This window comes from Rhinatrema bivittatum, chromosome 10 (assembly GCF_901001135.1).
Source record: "Rhinatrema bivittatum chromosome 10, aRhiBiv1.1, whole genome shotgun sequence".
NCBI classification, from domain to species: domain Eukaryota; kingdom Metazoa; phylum Chordata; class Amphibia; order Gymnophiona; family Rhinatrematidae; genus Rhinatrema; species Rhinatrema bivittatum.
In genome coordinates this window covers 61771444-61788490 of record NC_042624.1, presented here as the reverse complement: position 1 = coordinate 61788490, position 17047 = coordinate 61771444, and the positions used below count along the sequence as shown (strand labels likewise).

Genomic DNA, 17047 nt, shown 5'->3' with positions numbered 1-17047 from the left:
TTTTGGCTTTGATTTTATGTTTATGTCTTTTTATTTCATTGTGTTTAATTCATGTTTTAATTTTCTCTGTCTTAGTTTTGTACAACACTGAAGGGTGTTATAAAAATGTAACAAATAAATAAACTGGAATGAGAAGCAAATTAACTCAATAAGATTGGGTTTGCATAAACAAAGGGAGAGTTCTAAAATAGTCCATTTAAATAACAATCCTCATCTGAACTTCCAAAGACATCTTGTCACTGTCAGTCAGGGTGGGTGAGGAGAGACAAAGGGGACAGGAAAAACTGAGTGGTGACAATTTTCATTTCAAAGAAATATATAAAAAGCAAGGGCAACATCCTTCTAGATATCGGTGGTTTCATCAGTCAGGATCAATTCATAAAATAGTAACTTCTACAGTCTACCACTCCGACTTCCTAGAAAAGAAATTCCTAACCCACTCCATTGATAAGTCAGTGCTGGTTAATAAATATGACTCAGCTGCAGAACTTAATGTTTAATACAACAAGCAGCAAGTTTTTAACAGACTGTGTGAACAACAGGTTAAACTGACGTTCAGGACAGGGACCCGTAAAAATAATTCATTGCCGACCATGATGGACATGTGCAGTGGCTGCTGCTCTTTCACCATACCACTAAACAAGGAGAAGGCTAGCTAACACCCTACTATTATACTTTTAGGGTTGAATTTTCAAAGCATAAATAAGGGTTTTATGTACATAAATTGCTTACTAGAAAATTTGCCGGTCAGCATACAAAAAGTATGTGAGTAACATCAGGTTTGCGCATATTTTCGTGTGTGCAAACAAGAGGCGTTCTAGGGACTGAGTTTTGATTTTTAGAAGTATGCGCATACAGTCACTTGCTCAAGTTACACCTTTGTGTAAGTGAGTCTGTGCGAGCACTGATGGCTAATTTTCAAAATGAAAGCAGCCCAGTACTTCTGCTTTGAAAATCAGTGGAAAGTCTTGCAGGCAAACACATTCTCAGCCTTTCTGCTCTTTGAAGCATAATGTTTTTCCCCTTCCTTGCATCACCTACAACCAGGTACTTCATCCACTTACCAGCAGTTTTAGTAACCAGAAGCGCGATTTGTAATAAAATGTTTTGGTGGGATTGATGAGGAAAAGCACCATAAATCCATATAGGATGAGGGGGTTCACCTGCATGGGTATCCTGGTAGATTGACCAAACAGACATGAAAGCAAACTTAAGCACCAGAGCATCCCCAAGAATCCTGCAAGCTGGGAAAAAAAAAAAAAGCACAAGTTGTTCATATGGCCTTCTCATCTGCCTCAAGTGACCCACAGAATTTTCCATGGACAGAATACAACTGTGCCCATAAACCCTAACCCTGCCTTCTTTAGTGGTTTAGTACTGGGCACAGCATAGTTTTGCTAATGCACCTAAAACTTGCTGTGCCTCCTAAGCAGACTAATAAATGGGACCAGCTCTAGTTATTTAACAGCCTTTATATAACGGTATTCATATCGGTTTACATGGGAACATAACGAAATACATGGAACAGGGAAAATAGCAACTTGGAAGGTTGTCAACCTAGAAAAGAAAACTGAGCAGGAACATTGTAGCAGTTATAAAATAGATTATTATAATGGCTCTATAGGTGTAATATAATACATTTATTCAGTAAAAGATTAGGGGATATACTATATTTGTTTAAGATCTTTAGGATGCATGTTTAAGGAAATACTATACATTTTTAAGATACTGTTCATTCAATCTACCTTATAAATGGGCTCTGACCGACGGCCCGCAAATGCGCAGTAGAGAGCAGCTCTACCGCGCATGTGCGGGCCAGCACGTTGGTCAGAGCCGTGCGTGCCCGGAAAAAAAAAATGGCGGTGGGGCCGCAGGAGTGGCGGCGGCCGCGAAGCAGGAGCGGGAGGAGAAGCAGCCGCGCGCGCGAGTGACACCCCCCCCCCCCCCCCGAGATCTGCCGGCAAGAGCGGGAGGAGAAGTGGCGGCGCCGCCGCGCGCGCGGGAGTAACACCACCCCCCCCGAGATCTGCCGGCAAGAGCGGGAGGAGAAGTGGCGGCGGCGCCGCGCGCGCCCGGGACCCCCCCCCCCCCCCGAGATCTGCCGGTTGTGGACGATCGTAAAGGGGAGGGGATCGAGAGAGGGAGGGGAAGGTGAGAGAGGGAGGGGGGAGAGGGAGGTGAGAGAGGGAGGGGGGAGAGGGAGGTGAGGGGGGGAGAGGGAGGTGAGAGAGAGGGAGAGGGGGAGGGAGAGAGGAGGTGAGGGGGAGGAGAAGGAGAGGGGGGTGGGAGGGAAGAGGAGAGGGAGGGGGAAGTGAGAGGGAGGGAGAGGGAGTGGGAAGGAAACGGACCGAGCCCGTTGTTACGGGCTTAACGGCTAGTACATGTATAAGATACTTGTGATACATGTTTAAGGAAAATACTTTACAAGTTAAATGTACATGGCTTATATATTTAGGACAATGGTTTATGTTGCATATTATATATATTTCTCAGGGGGGGGGCTGAGGAGTCTTTCTGGAGGGTAAACTAGGGGTTATTGTGGAAAGGCTTTTTTGAAGAGCCATGTCTTGAGGTTTTTTTTTAATTTTTGAGTGCAGGGTTCTTGACAGAGGTCAGGGGGTATCGTGTTCCAGAGGGTGGGTCCTGCGATCAAAAGGGCTCGGTCTTTTGTAGATTTATGGTGGGTGAGCTTAGGAGGGGGAGTAAAGCAAAATTGCTTACCTTGTAATAGGTGTTATCCCAGGACAGCAGGATGTAGTCCTCACATGTGTGATGTCACTGATGGAGCCCTATTCCGGAAAAAACTCTGTCAAAGTTTCTAGAAACTTTTGACTGGCATCCTGAGCCAGTATGCCCAGAGTATGCCCAGCATGCCATGATCCCTCGAGCCACAGGGGTCTCCCTTCAGTCTCATTTGTAGCAATGAGCATTAGCCAAAAATAAAATAAAACGTATTGGACCCAACTCTGCGGGGTGGCGAGTGGGATTCGTGAGGACTACATCCTGCTGTCCTGGGATAACAAGGACAAGGTAAGCAATTTTGCTTTATCCCAGGATAAGCAGGATGCTAGTCCTCACATATGGGTGATTAGCAAGCTACAGGCTGAGTCATCCTTGTATTGGACCAACAGTGTACAACTTGTGCAACAGGCACAACAACTGGTGTACTGTTGGAAAAAATGAGGCAGCCTGAAATCACGAAAGGTTGGATGTGGAAGGAGTTGGATCATGCTGGAAACAAGTTCTTTAAGACAGATTGTCCATAGGCTGAATCTTGTCGTCCTTTCTTGTCGAGGCAGAAGTGAGCCGCAAAGGTGTGAAGAGAACTCCATGTTGCGGCTTTACATATGTCAGCTATTGGCACTGAACGATAGTGTGCTACTGAGGTTGACATTGCTCTTACTGAGTGAGCGTTTACTCGCCCCTGGAGAGGAAGGCCTGCTTTTTCATAACAAGATTGTATACAATCTGCAAGCCAATTAGATAGAGTTTGCTTGCCCACCGCTTTTCCAGGTTTGTTTTGATCAAAAGAAACAAAGAGCTGGGTGGATTTCCTATGGGCTGTAGTGCGATCTAAGTAGTACACAAGCGCACGCTTACAGTTCAAGGTGTGTAAAGCTCTCTCCCCTTAGTGAGTGCAGATTTGGGAAGAAAGTAGGCAAGATGATGGATTGATTCAAGTGGAATTCCATAACTACCTTGGGGAGAAATTTTGGGTGTGTACGGAGTACCTCTCTGTCATGTAGGAATTTTGTGTAGGGTGAGTATGTGAGAAGTGCTTGTAACTCGCTAACTCTTCTAGCAGATGTGATGGCTATTAAGAAGATAGTCTTCCAAGTGAGAAATTTAACATCACAGGAATCCATGGGTTCAAAAGGAGAACACATGAGCCTTGTTAAGACTACATTAAGGTCCCATTCTGTGACCGGTGGTCGGTGTGGAGGTTTAAGTTGAATTAAACCTCTCATAAACATTCTAACAAGGGGTTGCACTGATATTGGTGCATCTCCGATGGTATTGTGATAAGCTGAGATTGCACTTAAATGTACTCTTACAGATGAGGTCTGGAGACCAGAGTCTGAGAGATGCCATAGTCTAATAAAGATGATGTAGTGCAGGAAAAAGGGTCGACACTGTTTTGTGCGCACCACGTAGTAAACCGTTTCCATTTAGCACGATAGTTCTTTCGTGTGGAGGGTTTATGTGAAGCTACAAGCACTTGAGACACAGTAGTTGAAAGATTGAAAGGTTGTAGAATCAAGCTTTCAACATCCATGCTGTGAGCGATAGGGATTGAAGGTTGGGATGACGCAACTTGCCTTGATCCTGAGTTATGAGAGTGGGTGCTGTGCCCAGGCGAATTGGTTTCCTGATCGAGAGGTCTAGAAGTATGGGAAACCATACTTATCGAGGCCAAAACGGGGCTATGAGAATCATGGACCCCTTTGTCCTGCTGAAGCTTCACTAGTGTTTTGGTTATTAGCGGTATCGGGGGATAAGCGTATAGAAGGCCTGAGTTCCAGTGGCGAGCAAAGGCGTCCCTGGGAAAGCACTTTCTCTGCTTGTACAGGGAGCAAAAATTGTCCACTTTGTAATTCATTTGTGATGCAAAGAGGTCTACTGTTGGATGGCCCCAATGTTGAAAGATCTTGGTCGCCACTTCTGGATCCAGAGACTACTCGTGAGGTTGGAACTGACGACTGAGGCGGTCCGCCACTACGTTGTGAATGCCTGCTAGATAAGTGGCCCGGAGAAACATTGAGTGTGTTAGGGCCCAGTCCCAAATCTGTTCTGCTTCTTGACAAAGGAGATACAAGCCCGTACCTCCCTGTTTATGTACCACATGGCTACTGTGTTGTCTGTTTGTATCAGAACAGTCTTGTGGGAAAGGCAGTCCTTGAATGCATGCAGCACATAACGTATAGCTCGAAGCTCTAGGAAATTTATCTGAAATGTAGCTTCGAGTTTTGTCCAAGTACCTTGAGTCTGCAGATGACCAATGTGTGCTCCCCACCCAAAGGTGGAAGCATCTGTAGTTAATGTCACTTGCGTAACCGGTTGCTGGAAAGGTAGGCCTGTGAGCAAGTTGTCCTCGTTCGTCCACCATAGGAGCGAGGACTGTAGTTGTTGAGTTACTTGAATTGGATAAGCCAGTGGTTGAATGGCTTGTATCCACTGCCTTTTGAGTGTCCATTCAATGACTCTCATGGCCAATCTGGCCATAGGAGTGACGTGAACTTTGGAGGCCATGTGACCCAGAAGAGTGAGGCATTGATGAGCTGTTATTTGATTGCTGCGCAAAGAGTCTGCGTGCGTTTTTTTGGAAGGAAAGCTTTTGACGTTATGGTGTTTAATTCTGCTTCGATGAATTGTAACAGGTGAGATGGTGTGAAGTGGGATTTCTGGTAGTTGATGAGGAATCCCAACGAATGGAGTAGAGTTATTGTAAGCTTGAGTTGAGAGCTCCTTGTCTTGTTTGGCTTCTGATCAGCCAATCGTCCAGGTAAGGAAATACGTGCATTCCTTCTTTGTGCAAGTGGGCAGCTGCCACTGTTAGGCACTTTGTGAACACTCAAGGTGCTGAGGCAAGACCGAATGTTAGCACCTTGTACTGGAAATGTTGACTTCCTACTAGGAAAGCAAATGTTGCTTATCTGTAACAGGTGTTCTTACAGGACATCAGGATGTTAAGTCCTCACATATGGGTGACATCATCAGGATGGAGCCCAATCACGGAAAACTTCTATCAAAGTTTCTAGAACTTTGACTGGCCCCTACTGGGCATGCCCAGCATGGCACCAACCCTGCAGCCAGCAGGGGTCCCCCTTCAGTCTTATTTGATAGCTACAGGCAGTGCAGAAAAAATAAAACAAAACGTTATGAACCCAACACCGCAGGGCGGCGGGCGGGTTTTGTGAGGACTAACATCCTGCTGTCCTGTGAGAACACCTGTTACAGGTAAGCAACATTTGCTTTCTCACAGGACAAGCAGGATGGTAGTCCTCACATATGGGTGAGTACCGAACTGAGGATGTCCGAACATGCACCAAATGTACCCAACGACGTGCAACAGGCACAACAACTGGGGTGGAATTTGGTAGAGGGCATCCTGAACCCTACCGGGCAGGCGGAAGGGTGAGGGTACGTCACGTTGGAAATAAGTTACGCAGGACAGACTGGCCGAAGATGGAATCTTGTCTTCAGGCTTTGTCCAAGCAGTAGTGGGCTGTGAAAGTATGAAGAGAACTCCAGGTGGCAGTCCTGCAAATGTCAGGAGGCGGTACCAATCGTAGGTGTGCTACTGAAGTCGCCATGGCCCTCGCAGAGTGTGCTTTAACACGGTCTTGAAAAGGAATGCCTGCTTGCTGATAGCAAAAAGATATGCAGTCCGCCAACCAGGAGGAGAGAGTCTGCTTACCCACAGGTTGCCCTAATTTGTTGGGATGGAAAGAGACGAACAACTGAGTGCTCTTCCTGTGGGTAGCTGTACGGTCTAGGTAGAACGCTAGAGCCTGTTTACAGTCAAGGGCATGCAGAGCCTGTTCCCCTGGATTGGAATGGGGCCTGGGAAAGAAGGTAGGTAATATGATGGATTGATTAATGTGAAACTCCGAAACTACTTTAGGTAAAAACTTAGGGTGAGTACGGAGTACCGCCCGGTTCTACAGGAGTTTAGTGCAAAGCGGATAGGTAACTAGGGCCTGTAACTCACTAACCCTGCGAGCTGAAGTGATAGCCAAAAGGAAAATCATTTTCCATGTGAGATATTTTAGGTCACAGGAGTGAAGAGGCTCGAATGGTGGTTTCATGAGCCAACCGAGAACCAAATTAAGGTCCCAAGAAGGGGCCGGAGGACGTAAAGGTGGCTTGATATGGAACAAGCCCTTTAAAAATCGTGTTACGAGGGGTTGTACTGATATAGGGACATCCCCGACACCTTTATGGAAGGCAGATCCCGCCTGATGGAAGAGGTTTTTAGACCTGATTCTGACAAATGCCACAGATAGTCCAAAAACCTTGGGATTGGACAGGAAAAGGGATCAAGGGACTTTGAGTTGCACCATTTATTTTCCATTTATAGGAATAAGATTTTCTTGTGGAAGGCTTCCGTGAAGCAATCAGGACACGAGAAACCGAATCTGAAAGGTTAAGTGGTTGAAGGATTAACCTTTCGACATCCATGCCATCAGAGACAAGGCCTGAAGATTGGGATGGCATAGGCATCCGTTGTTTTGAGTGATCAGATGTGGGTCCGTTCCCAAGAGAATGTGCCTGCGGATGGAGAGATCCTGAAGTATGGGAAACCACACTTGGCGTGGCCAGTGTGGTGCTATCAGGATCATGGTTCCCTTGTCCTGACGTAGCTTCACGAGAGTCTTCGAGAGAAGAGGAAGTGGAGGGAATGCATAGAGCAGACCGGTTGCCCACGAGAGGGAGAATGCATCTCTGGGCGGAGAGCGCTCGCTCCAAATGAGGGAGCAGAAATTGTTGACTTTGTGGTTCTGAGGGGACACAAAGAGGTCTGTCTGGGGGTATCCCCATTGTGGGAAGATTGAGGTCGCTACCAAGGGGTTGAGAGACCACTCGTGTGGTTGGAAGACGCGACTCAGTTTGTCTGCCAAGACATTGCCCACTCCCGGCAAGTAGGTGGCCCTGAGGTACATCGAGTGGGAGAGCGCTTCCGCCCAAATCTGCACAGCTTCCTGACACAGAAGGAAGGAGCCTGTGCCTCCCTGCTTGTTGATGTACCACATGGCCACCTGGTTGTCCGTCTGAATCAGGATGATGTGTTCCTGAAAAGCCCTGAGAGCATATCGCATTGCTCGAAATTCTAGGAAGTTTATTTGATATTTGGCTTCCCCTGAAGACCAAGATCCTTGTGTCTGTAGATTGTCCACGTAGGCTCCCCACCCAAGGTTGGAAGCATCGGTGGTGAGAGTGAGTTGAGGATCTGGCACTTGAAAGGGCAGTCCCTGGAGGAGATTGTTCTGATCTTTCCACTAGGCGAGAGACAGACTGAGTGAGTCGGTGATGTGGACAATGGTCGACAGAGGCTGAACAGCTTGAATCCACTGTGACCTCAAGAGTCCAATGCATGAGTCTCATGGCCAAGCAGGCCATTGGTGTGACATGGACTGAGGATGCCATGTGTCCAAGAAGGATGAGGAATTGGCAAGCCGTTGCCATATGTTGAGACTGCAACTGGTAAGCGAGAGACAATAGTGTTAGCGCTCGTTGTTGAGGTAGGAAGGCTTTTGCCTGCAAGGTGTCCAAGTCTGCCTCAATGAACGACAAGGTTTGAGATGGGATTAAATAGGATTTTCCATAATTGATGAGAAATCCCAGCGAAATTAGAGTGTGTAGGGTGAAACCGAGAAACGACCGAGCGGCTTGCTGGGTTGGAGCCCTGATTAACCAGTCGTCCAGACAGGGGTAGACGTGAACACCTTGTTTCCTGAGGAAAGCTGTGACAACCACGAGGCATTTAGTGAAGACTCGTGGTGCAGACGCTAGGCCGAACAGAAGCACTCTGTATTGATAGTGCTTGGGGCCTACTAAAAACCTGAGGTATTTGCGATGAAGTAGGAGTTATCGCAATGTATGTGTATGTGTCCTGGAGGTCCTGAGAGCAGAGCCAGTCTCCTCTTTGTAGAAGAGGTAGAAGCGATCCCAAGGTTACCATCTTGAACTTTTCCCGTTGGAGGTACTTGTTGAGTACACGTAGGTCCAGAATTGGACGAACTCTCCCGGATTTTTTGGGGATCAGAAAGTACCGGGAATAGAACCCTAGTCCTTGCTGCGAGAGTGGGACCGGTTCTATTGCTTTTAACTGGAGAAGGAGGGAAACCTCCTGATCCAGAAGGATAGAGTGGTCGGATGTCTCCCACATCTGTAGAGGTGGTGAGTCCTGTGGCAGAACGAGAAAGTTCAGGTGGTAACCCTGAGCAATAATTGCTAGCACCCATTGGTCAGTTGTGATTGATTGCCACATGCTGTGAAAGTGGCATAATCGACCTCCTACTGGTATGCTTGGCAGAGGAATAAGGCTGCTGCTCTCCAAGTGGAAGTCAAAAACCTGAAGAAGGCCCCAGCTGGGGAGCTGCTTGTGATTTTTGCTTTCGGGCTTGGCGAGGCTGAGGCTTTTGATAAGTTTTCGTAGTTCGGGACCTTGCTGATGGAGGATAGGCCTTCCTCAGATGGTAGAACGACTTCTTAGAGTCCTTCCTGAAGGGCTGTCTTAAGGAGAAGTCGGAAGGAATTGATGAAAGCTGTTTAAGTGTCTCATGATGGTCCTTTAATTCAGCTACCATTTGCTGGATCTGTTCACCGAACAGATTGTCTCCCACACATGGTAGGTCAGATAGCCGGTCTTGTACTTCTGGGCGAAGGTCAGAAGATTTGAGCCAGGCCCATCGTCTTGCCGAAATAGCAGCTGCAGACACTCTAGTAGAGCTGTCAAAGATATCATAAGATGTCTAATCTCATGTTTTCCTGCCTCAAAACCCTTGTAAACAAGGGTTTTGAAGCTGGTCTTGGAATTGTTCAGGCAGGGTTTCAGAGAAGTCCTGTATCTGCTTGAAGATGACCCTATTATACTGGGTCATATAAAGTTGGTAAGCTGCAATTCGGGAGATGAGCATGGCCCCTTGGAACACTCGACCAATATTGTCTAGGAACTTCTGTTCCTTAACAGGTGGAGTAGATGAGTGAGGCTTCGACCTTTTTGCCTTCATTCGGGCAGACTCTACCACAACTGAGTGGTGGTCGAGCTGAGATTTCTGAAAGCCAGGGGCTGACTGTACTAAATAGGTAGTGTCAGCCTTTCTGTGTACTGGAGCAATGGATCCAGGGTTCTCCCAGTTCTTTTTGAGGAGGTCAAGAAGAACTTGATGAATGGGAATAGAAGTGATCATTTTGAGGGCATCCAGGAATTGGAGCAACGCCATCATCTGGTGCCTATCATCCTGTTCCGTCTGAAGTTGAAAAGGGACCAACTCAGACATTTCCTTCACAAAATTAATGAAAGAAAGGTCCTCTGGAGGAGAATGCTTTCTCCTTTCAGTAGGAGAAGGAGGTGAAGGTAAGTCATCGGTGTCTGTGGAAGTATCATCACCCCAGGTGTCATAAGGATCAGCAGACTGACCTGTAGGACGAGAAGGGGGTTGGATACCTGAAGGCCCCGGTTGAGACTCCGAGAAAATCGGAGGAATCACCGGGGGCACCGAAGATGGCGCAGAAGGCATCGGTGCCGGCATCTATGGCGCCGATAGACGTATTGGCACCGATGGATGAATCGGTGGCAAGGGACGAATTGGCATCGATGGCTGAGGCAGAACTCCCGATGGAGGAATGTGGAATGGTGTTTCTTCTCCAAATGAAGTTGTCAACGGGGAGGGCACCAGAGCCATCGGAGACCCAGGAACCACAGGTGGAAGGGCGGACATGAGCGCCTCTATCCAGGAAAACAGTGGTGCCAGCGCTGCTGCAATCGGGTCGGTGACCGGTTCCACCCTCGGTGCCAGTGTCGGTGCCGGGGGAACCTGGAGCTGTTGCATCGCCTTGTCGATGGCCTCCTGAACCAGCCGGTCCAGTTCTTCTCGGAGACCTGGAGCAAGCAGCCCCAGCTCCGGAACAGAAGAGGGAGGCAGAGGCACAGTCGGAAGGGACCACCTTTACAGGCGGAATCGCGACTCCCAAACCCCGATCGGGTGAGGGTGGCCTCGGTGACCCAGTTGCAGGAATGGTCGGTGCCTTTCTTGAAAAGGGCTTCTTCGATGGTGGAGAGGTCGATGATTTCGCTCCCTCGATGGTCCGAGTCCTACGATGTTGATGGCAATGTTTCTCCCTGCGATCCCCTCGATCCTGAGGGGGAGTAGCGGGCGTCGATGGCCGTGAAGACGTCGATGGCGGACGGTCACCGGACGGTGGACGGTTCCGGTTCCGATGACGTTGATGCGATGGACGGCGTCAGGGTCTGAGCACGAAAGAGGAGTTCCATCTTCTCCATTCTGGCTTTGCGACCTTTTGGTGTCATGCGGGCACATTTGGTGCAAGTCAGGACATCATGCTCACGGCCTAAACACATTACACAGACTCCATGAGGGTCTGTGATAGACATGGTGTGAGTATAGTCCGGGAACCGACAGAACCCCGACGCCATGACCACAGAAAAAAAAAAATCGAGCTGCGGTACTGGTCGACGGCCAGTAGGCCGCGAGGGCCAAACTAGACGGTAATCGACGGAAGACTGTCAAAAAAAAAAAAACAACTTACCGGAGTACCGCAGCCCGAGAAAAGTTAGAGGAGGGACCCCTGTGGGGCAATTTAAGTTTAATTCCGTGAGGAAAATTCCTGTCAGGAATCTCTTCAGGGCTCCTAAACCGCGAGGCTACTGCTGCGTGGGAAAAAGAAGACTGAAGGGGGACCCCTGCTGGCTGCAGGGTTAGTGCCATGCTGGGCATGCCCAGTAGGGGCCAGTCAAAGTTCTAGAAACTTTGATAGAAGTTTTCCGTGATTGGGCTCCATCCTGATGTCACCCATACGTGAAGACTACCATCCTGCTTGTCCTGTGAGAATCGCAGATACTTGCGATGAGGAGGGAAGATTTGAATGTGAGCGTAAGCGTCTTGAAGATCCAAAGAACAGAGCCAATCTCCTTTTTGAAGTAGAGGTAGCATGGTGCCCAATGATACCCATCCTGAATTTTTCTTTTTTCAGGTATTTGTTGAGTTTCCAGAGGTCCAATATGGGACGTAGGCCTCCTGTTTTCTTTGGAAGGAGGAAATAATGGGAGTAGAATCCTCTGCCCTGCTGAGGTCGGGGAACTGGTTCCATGGCCCTGGCTCTCAGAAGAGTGGACAATTCTTTTTGTAAGAGTGTGGATTGATTGTTTACTGTCCAAGACGAGGTGGGTGGAGTATCGCTTGGTACAGTGAGGAAGTCCAGGTCCTTGAGATGTTATGGACAGTACCCATTGGTCTGTGGTGATGCATGACCAATTGTGTTGAAAGAAAGTGATCCGACCTCCTACTGGCAAGAAGCCAATAGTAACAGGTGGGAGAGAGAAAAAGGGAAAAAAAATTGGATAAAGTGCGTAGCTTGCTGGGCAGACTTGATGGGCCGTTTGGTCTTCTTCTGCCGTCATTTCTATGTTTCTATTGGTAGACAGGCTTCTGTTCCCTGGTGTGATTTCAAAATCCTGAAGTTGACCCTGTTTGCAGAGGGGGTTGAGCTCTAGGTGCCCTTGGTTGTCGGGTCTGCGTTCTTTGAGCTGGCCTAGATGACGTTCCACGGGCAGGAGGTGGATAGCAACATCGTGGCCTGTAGTATGGCCATTTGGAATCTTTCCTTGGAGTTTTCGTGATGGTTGAGATCCCTGAGGCGCAGAGGAAAGTTGTCTCAAGGTTTCCAAATGTTCCTTTAACTGAGAAACTGCCTCTTTTACTTTATCTCCAAAGAGATTGTCCCCTACCCAAGGGAGATCAGCAAGTTTCTCCTGTACTTCTGGTCTCAGGTCGGAGGCCTTGAGCCAGGCCCATCTTCGGGACTTCTTGATGCAGTCTCGAAACTATCGTAAGCTGCACGAACTTCATGTTTCCCAGCTTCCAGGTCCTTATGGATGATGGAAGTGAAAGAATCTTGGAATTGCTGGGGGAGAGTTTCAGAGAGTTCTTGAAATTGTTTCCATAAATTACGCTGATATTGCGTCATATATAGTTGGTAGGATGCAATTCTGGAGACTAACATGGAACCCTGAAACATTTTTCTGCCTATGGTATCTAAGAATCTATTGTCCTTTCCAGGAGGATTAGATAAATGAGGCTTTGTTTGGATTTCTTTTGAGCTGACTCAACTACTACTGATTGATGAGGTAACAGAGTCTTTTGGAAGCCTGGGATGTGCTGGACTAGATATGTAGCATCAGTCCTTTTATTCACCGGTGGTATGGTGCAGGGATGCTCCCATAGCCTGTGTTGCACGTCAATGAGGACTTCGTGAACTGGAATTGCCAGCACCTCTTTAGGTGGGTCCACGAACTGTAATAGTTCCAGAGTTTTTGTCCTGTGTCCTCTTCAGATTCAAGCTGGAAGGGGATGGTGTCAGTAATATCCTTGATGAAATTTGAGAAGGAAAGGTCCTCTGGAGGGGATTTCCTTCTTTCCTCTGGAGGAGAAAGTTCTGAGAGGACTTCCTCTCAAGAAGTATCAGTATTGGGATCATCCCAAGTGTCCAGTGAATGTGGACAAGGAGGCATCGATGGAATGGGTACAGTTAGCATCTATTGTTTCTCCAGTGGCTTCGACGGAAACAGCGGAGAAAACGATGGACGTGAGCGTGTGATTCCCGATGGACCTGGGAGTGGTTCAGGCATCGGTATTTCCTTTACTATTTCCTCTTCCCTCAGTGCTAGCATCGGTATCTTTGGTGATTTTACTAGGATGGCACCGATGGGAGTGTCCAAGTTTGCTAAAATTGGTGCGAAAAAGGATATGTCTGGCATCGGTGGAACAACCAGCGATGGAGTCTGTAATGGCATTGGTATGGGCACCGGTGACGGAAGTGGAACCGGTACCGGCGATGGTGCTGGCCTCGATGGCGGACTCGATGCTGGCATCGGAGGCATATCGAGGAGCGCGTCTCTAACTGCCTGGTGGATGTAACTGTCCAGTTCCGCCCGCATAGCTGGTGAAACCAGAGCAGCTATGGGGGGAGGCAGCGAAGGCCGTACCTCCACAGGTCCCTGTGGAGGTACGGTTCCCGGCACCGATATCGGTGGGGATCGCCTTGGAGTGGAAGGCCTTGGTGGAGCGCCCTCTCTTCGAAGTTTCTTCAGCGCTGATTCGGGATCTGTCGGAGTTCCCGAAATCTATCTGATAACTGGATCGTGAGGCCTTCGATGCCAATGCTTGTGCCTGTGCTCGACGCCCTTCTCGATGACAGACATAGATTTTATTGAAGATTTTGAAGGGGTTGGTGACAGCCGATCCCCTGCTTCATCCAGTCTCTTTTTTTTTTTTTTTAAGGACGACCTTTCTGATTGCTCCAGCCGGAGATGACTGTGTGGACGTCGATGTCGATGGCATTAACTGGAGATGGAACAAATGCTCCATTTTCTCCATCCGCAGTCTTTTGCCTTTCGGCGTCATCTCAGCACATCGAGACATCGTGTCCCTCGCCAAGGCAGAGTACACACTCTATGTGTGGGTCCGTAATGACATGGTGCGGCAACAATTCGGGCACTTTTTGAAACCTGTAGCCCTAATGAGAGTCGGACAGCCGTCGACTACTTTCAGGCACGGTTTGACTGTATTGGAACAGACGGGAAAAATTGAAAAGACTTACCGTGAAGGAAAAAAAAAAAAGGGAGACCCCTACGGTGTCTAAAGTTTTTCCGAGTTTTTATGAACTTTTTTGTAAGGTGAAAATTCACCACATAGGACTCCTAGAACCGCGAGGCTAACGGCTTCGCGGAAAAAAGAAGACTGAAGGGAGACCCCTGTGGCTCGAGGGGTCATGGCATGCTGGGCATGCTCAGTAGGCTCAGGATGCCAGTCAAAAGTTTCTAGAAACTTTGGCAGAAAGTTTTCCGGAATAGGGCTCCGTCAGTGACGTCACCCATATGTGAGGACTAGCATCCCAGTTTGTCCTGGGAAAATGAGGATTCCTTTGTAAGCTGCTCTTGTGGGCTGGTTGGAGGTGAAGAATCGAAGGGAGTCTTCTAGCCAGTGTATATTAGAGTTATGTAGGGCTTTGTATATAAGAGAGGTTTTCATAGAGAATGCGGAAGGATATTGGAAGCCAGTGGAGTTCCTTGAGGAGTGGTGTAATGTGGTCAGTTTTGTGGGTGTTGGTAAGGATTCTAGCAGAGGCGTTCTGTAGCATTTGGAGAGGTCTGATGCTCGAAGTAGGGAGGTCAAGGAGTAGAACCTTGCAGTAGTCTATTTTTGAAAGAATGGTGGCCTGAAGGACTCTAAGGAAATCATTTAGGCGGAGGACGGGTTTTAGTTTTTTGAGGATATGAAGTTTGAAGAAGCCCTCTTTTATGGTTGAGTTAACAAATTTTGTTAAGCTTAGTTGGCTGTTAATTGTGATGCCGAGGTCCTGAACATTTTGCAAGAAAGATATGGCGTGGGGGGTGGAGTTATTGATGGGTGCGGATACTAAGTTGTGATCAGCAGAGATGATGAGGAGCTCTGTTTTTGAAGTGTTTAGGGCCAGGTGTAGGCTAGAGAGGAGGAGGTTGATGGCAGTGAGGCAATTTTCCCAGGTTTTGAGGGCTTTGGGGAGGGATTCTTGTATGGGGATGAGTATCTGGACGTCATCCGCATATATGAAGTGGGTGAGGCCGAAGTCAGAGAGGAGTTGGCAAAGGGGTAGTAAGTAAATATTGAAGACGGTGGGTGAGAGAGAGGAACCTTGGGGAACGCCTTGTGTTAGCTTGATGGGTGTGGATTCAGTATTTCCAATGGTAACTTTGTAGGATGTTTTCGAGGTAGGATTTAAACCACAGTAAGGATGTACCAGTGATGCCGATTTCAGTAAGGCGGTTAATTAGGATGTTGTGGCTTATGGTATCAAAGGCGGCTGAGATGTCATGGAGGGTGAGAATATAGGAGTGACCTCTGTCTATACCCTTGAGGAATGTGTCTGTGAGAGATTAGGAGGGTTTCCGTACTGAAAAACTTATGGAAACCGAATTGCTTAAAATTAGCTTAAAATAATGCTGACTTTGAATCTAGATCAGGTTATAAAAGAGACCCTTACACTTACCTCAAAGAGATGCTGATGAGATAGATTGTTCCTGGGGTTCAGCTCAAAAATCAGCACATGGTTCACTCCTGCCTGCCTCCAGCCATAAGTGTTAATTCCCAGGAGAAAGAGGAACTCAATCAGAAGGAAGCCACCTCGATAGATTCTTACCAGTGGCCACACATTCTTACCTGGACAGCAGAATGCACCTGGAAAACCCCAAAGAAAACCAGACTAGTGTTTACACTAAGAACTTATTGCCCCACTGTACAAAAACTTGAGCTTTGACCCTTCTACTCATAATACACAAAGGATGAAGCTGCAGGCTCAGAGCAGATGCATATTCTCAGTTACTTCCTATTCTAAGTTCCAGGGGGAAGGGACTCATTTCCCAGGTTCACTTTCATAAATTAATATGGACATTTGGCACTTAAGCTGTAGTAATAGTGGTCAGCAGCAGCCAACTGGTTCACGCGCCAAGTAATGGACATATCAGCAGAGAATTCAGAATCATTGGCAGTCAAAATGTATATGATTGACAAGCGAATGAAACGTGACAAAACTGTTTATTTTCTTCTGGAATTAGAGGCTGTACTTACAGTGCCTTCTCTCATTCTGAAAGAAATGGGCTAATCAGACAAAGGAATGGCTGCTTTCTAAAAAAAAAAGGCAAATCCTACAGGACTGTCATATTTTACATTACCAGTGCTTGATGGACCAAAAGCAGCCCTGAAGGATCCAGCATGAGAAAACCTATTTTATAACTTTGCGCGACAATAAATGAGAGGAGTCATTGCACTGAGCAGGACTTTCCCTACCGACCCTCACCCCCAAAATCCAAATCTCTGGGTAGAGGATGTAAAAAAGATATACCATGTACAAACGCAAGGTAAAAAAATCTAAAGAAAATGGAGCACCAAAGTAAACCACAAATAAGAACCTGGGAAGACCAGAACTTAGTCTATGTAACAATGGAGTTCTCAAACAAACACGGTCACATTTACATTTCTGGTGCACAGGAGAGATGTTTAAACAAAATTAATGTTTGACAGTATTATAAACCTTCAGCTGAGATCACAGGGAGCATGCATATTTCTCTCTCCCTTGTATCGTGCAGATAATACACATTCTTTTTTGTCACAGCAGTATCCTCTTGCTCCTTTGGGCTTCCATCATAACTAGAACCACAGCTGTTACCTTGCACTATGAGCCTACACTGGCAATTAAATGGGGAATTTTCCCCCCTATTTTATAATATCCCTTCTCAACTTACTTTATTCCAGTCACTGCAGTAAGA

General features: G+C 47.4%; 1 protein-coding gene across 2 annotated transcripts in view; it reads right to left on the bottom strand.

Moving 5' to 3' along the window:
* XPR1 (xenotropic and polytropic retrovirus receptor 1) overlaps positions 1-17047 on the bottom strand; it is a 381737-nt gene that overhangs the window by 86333 nt on the left and 278357 nt on the right. For both annotated transcript variants that reach the window (XM_029618129.1, XM_029618130.1), the window contains exons 8-9: positions 15772-15959; positions 1065-1244 (exon numbers count right to left, since the gene is read on the bottom strand). In XM_029618129.1, coding sequence (XP_029473989.1) covers positions 1065-1244; positions 15772-15959 — 368 coding nt within the window. The remainder of the gene's footprint in view (positions 1-1064; positions 1245-15771; positions 15960-17047) is intronic.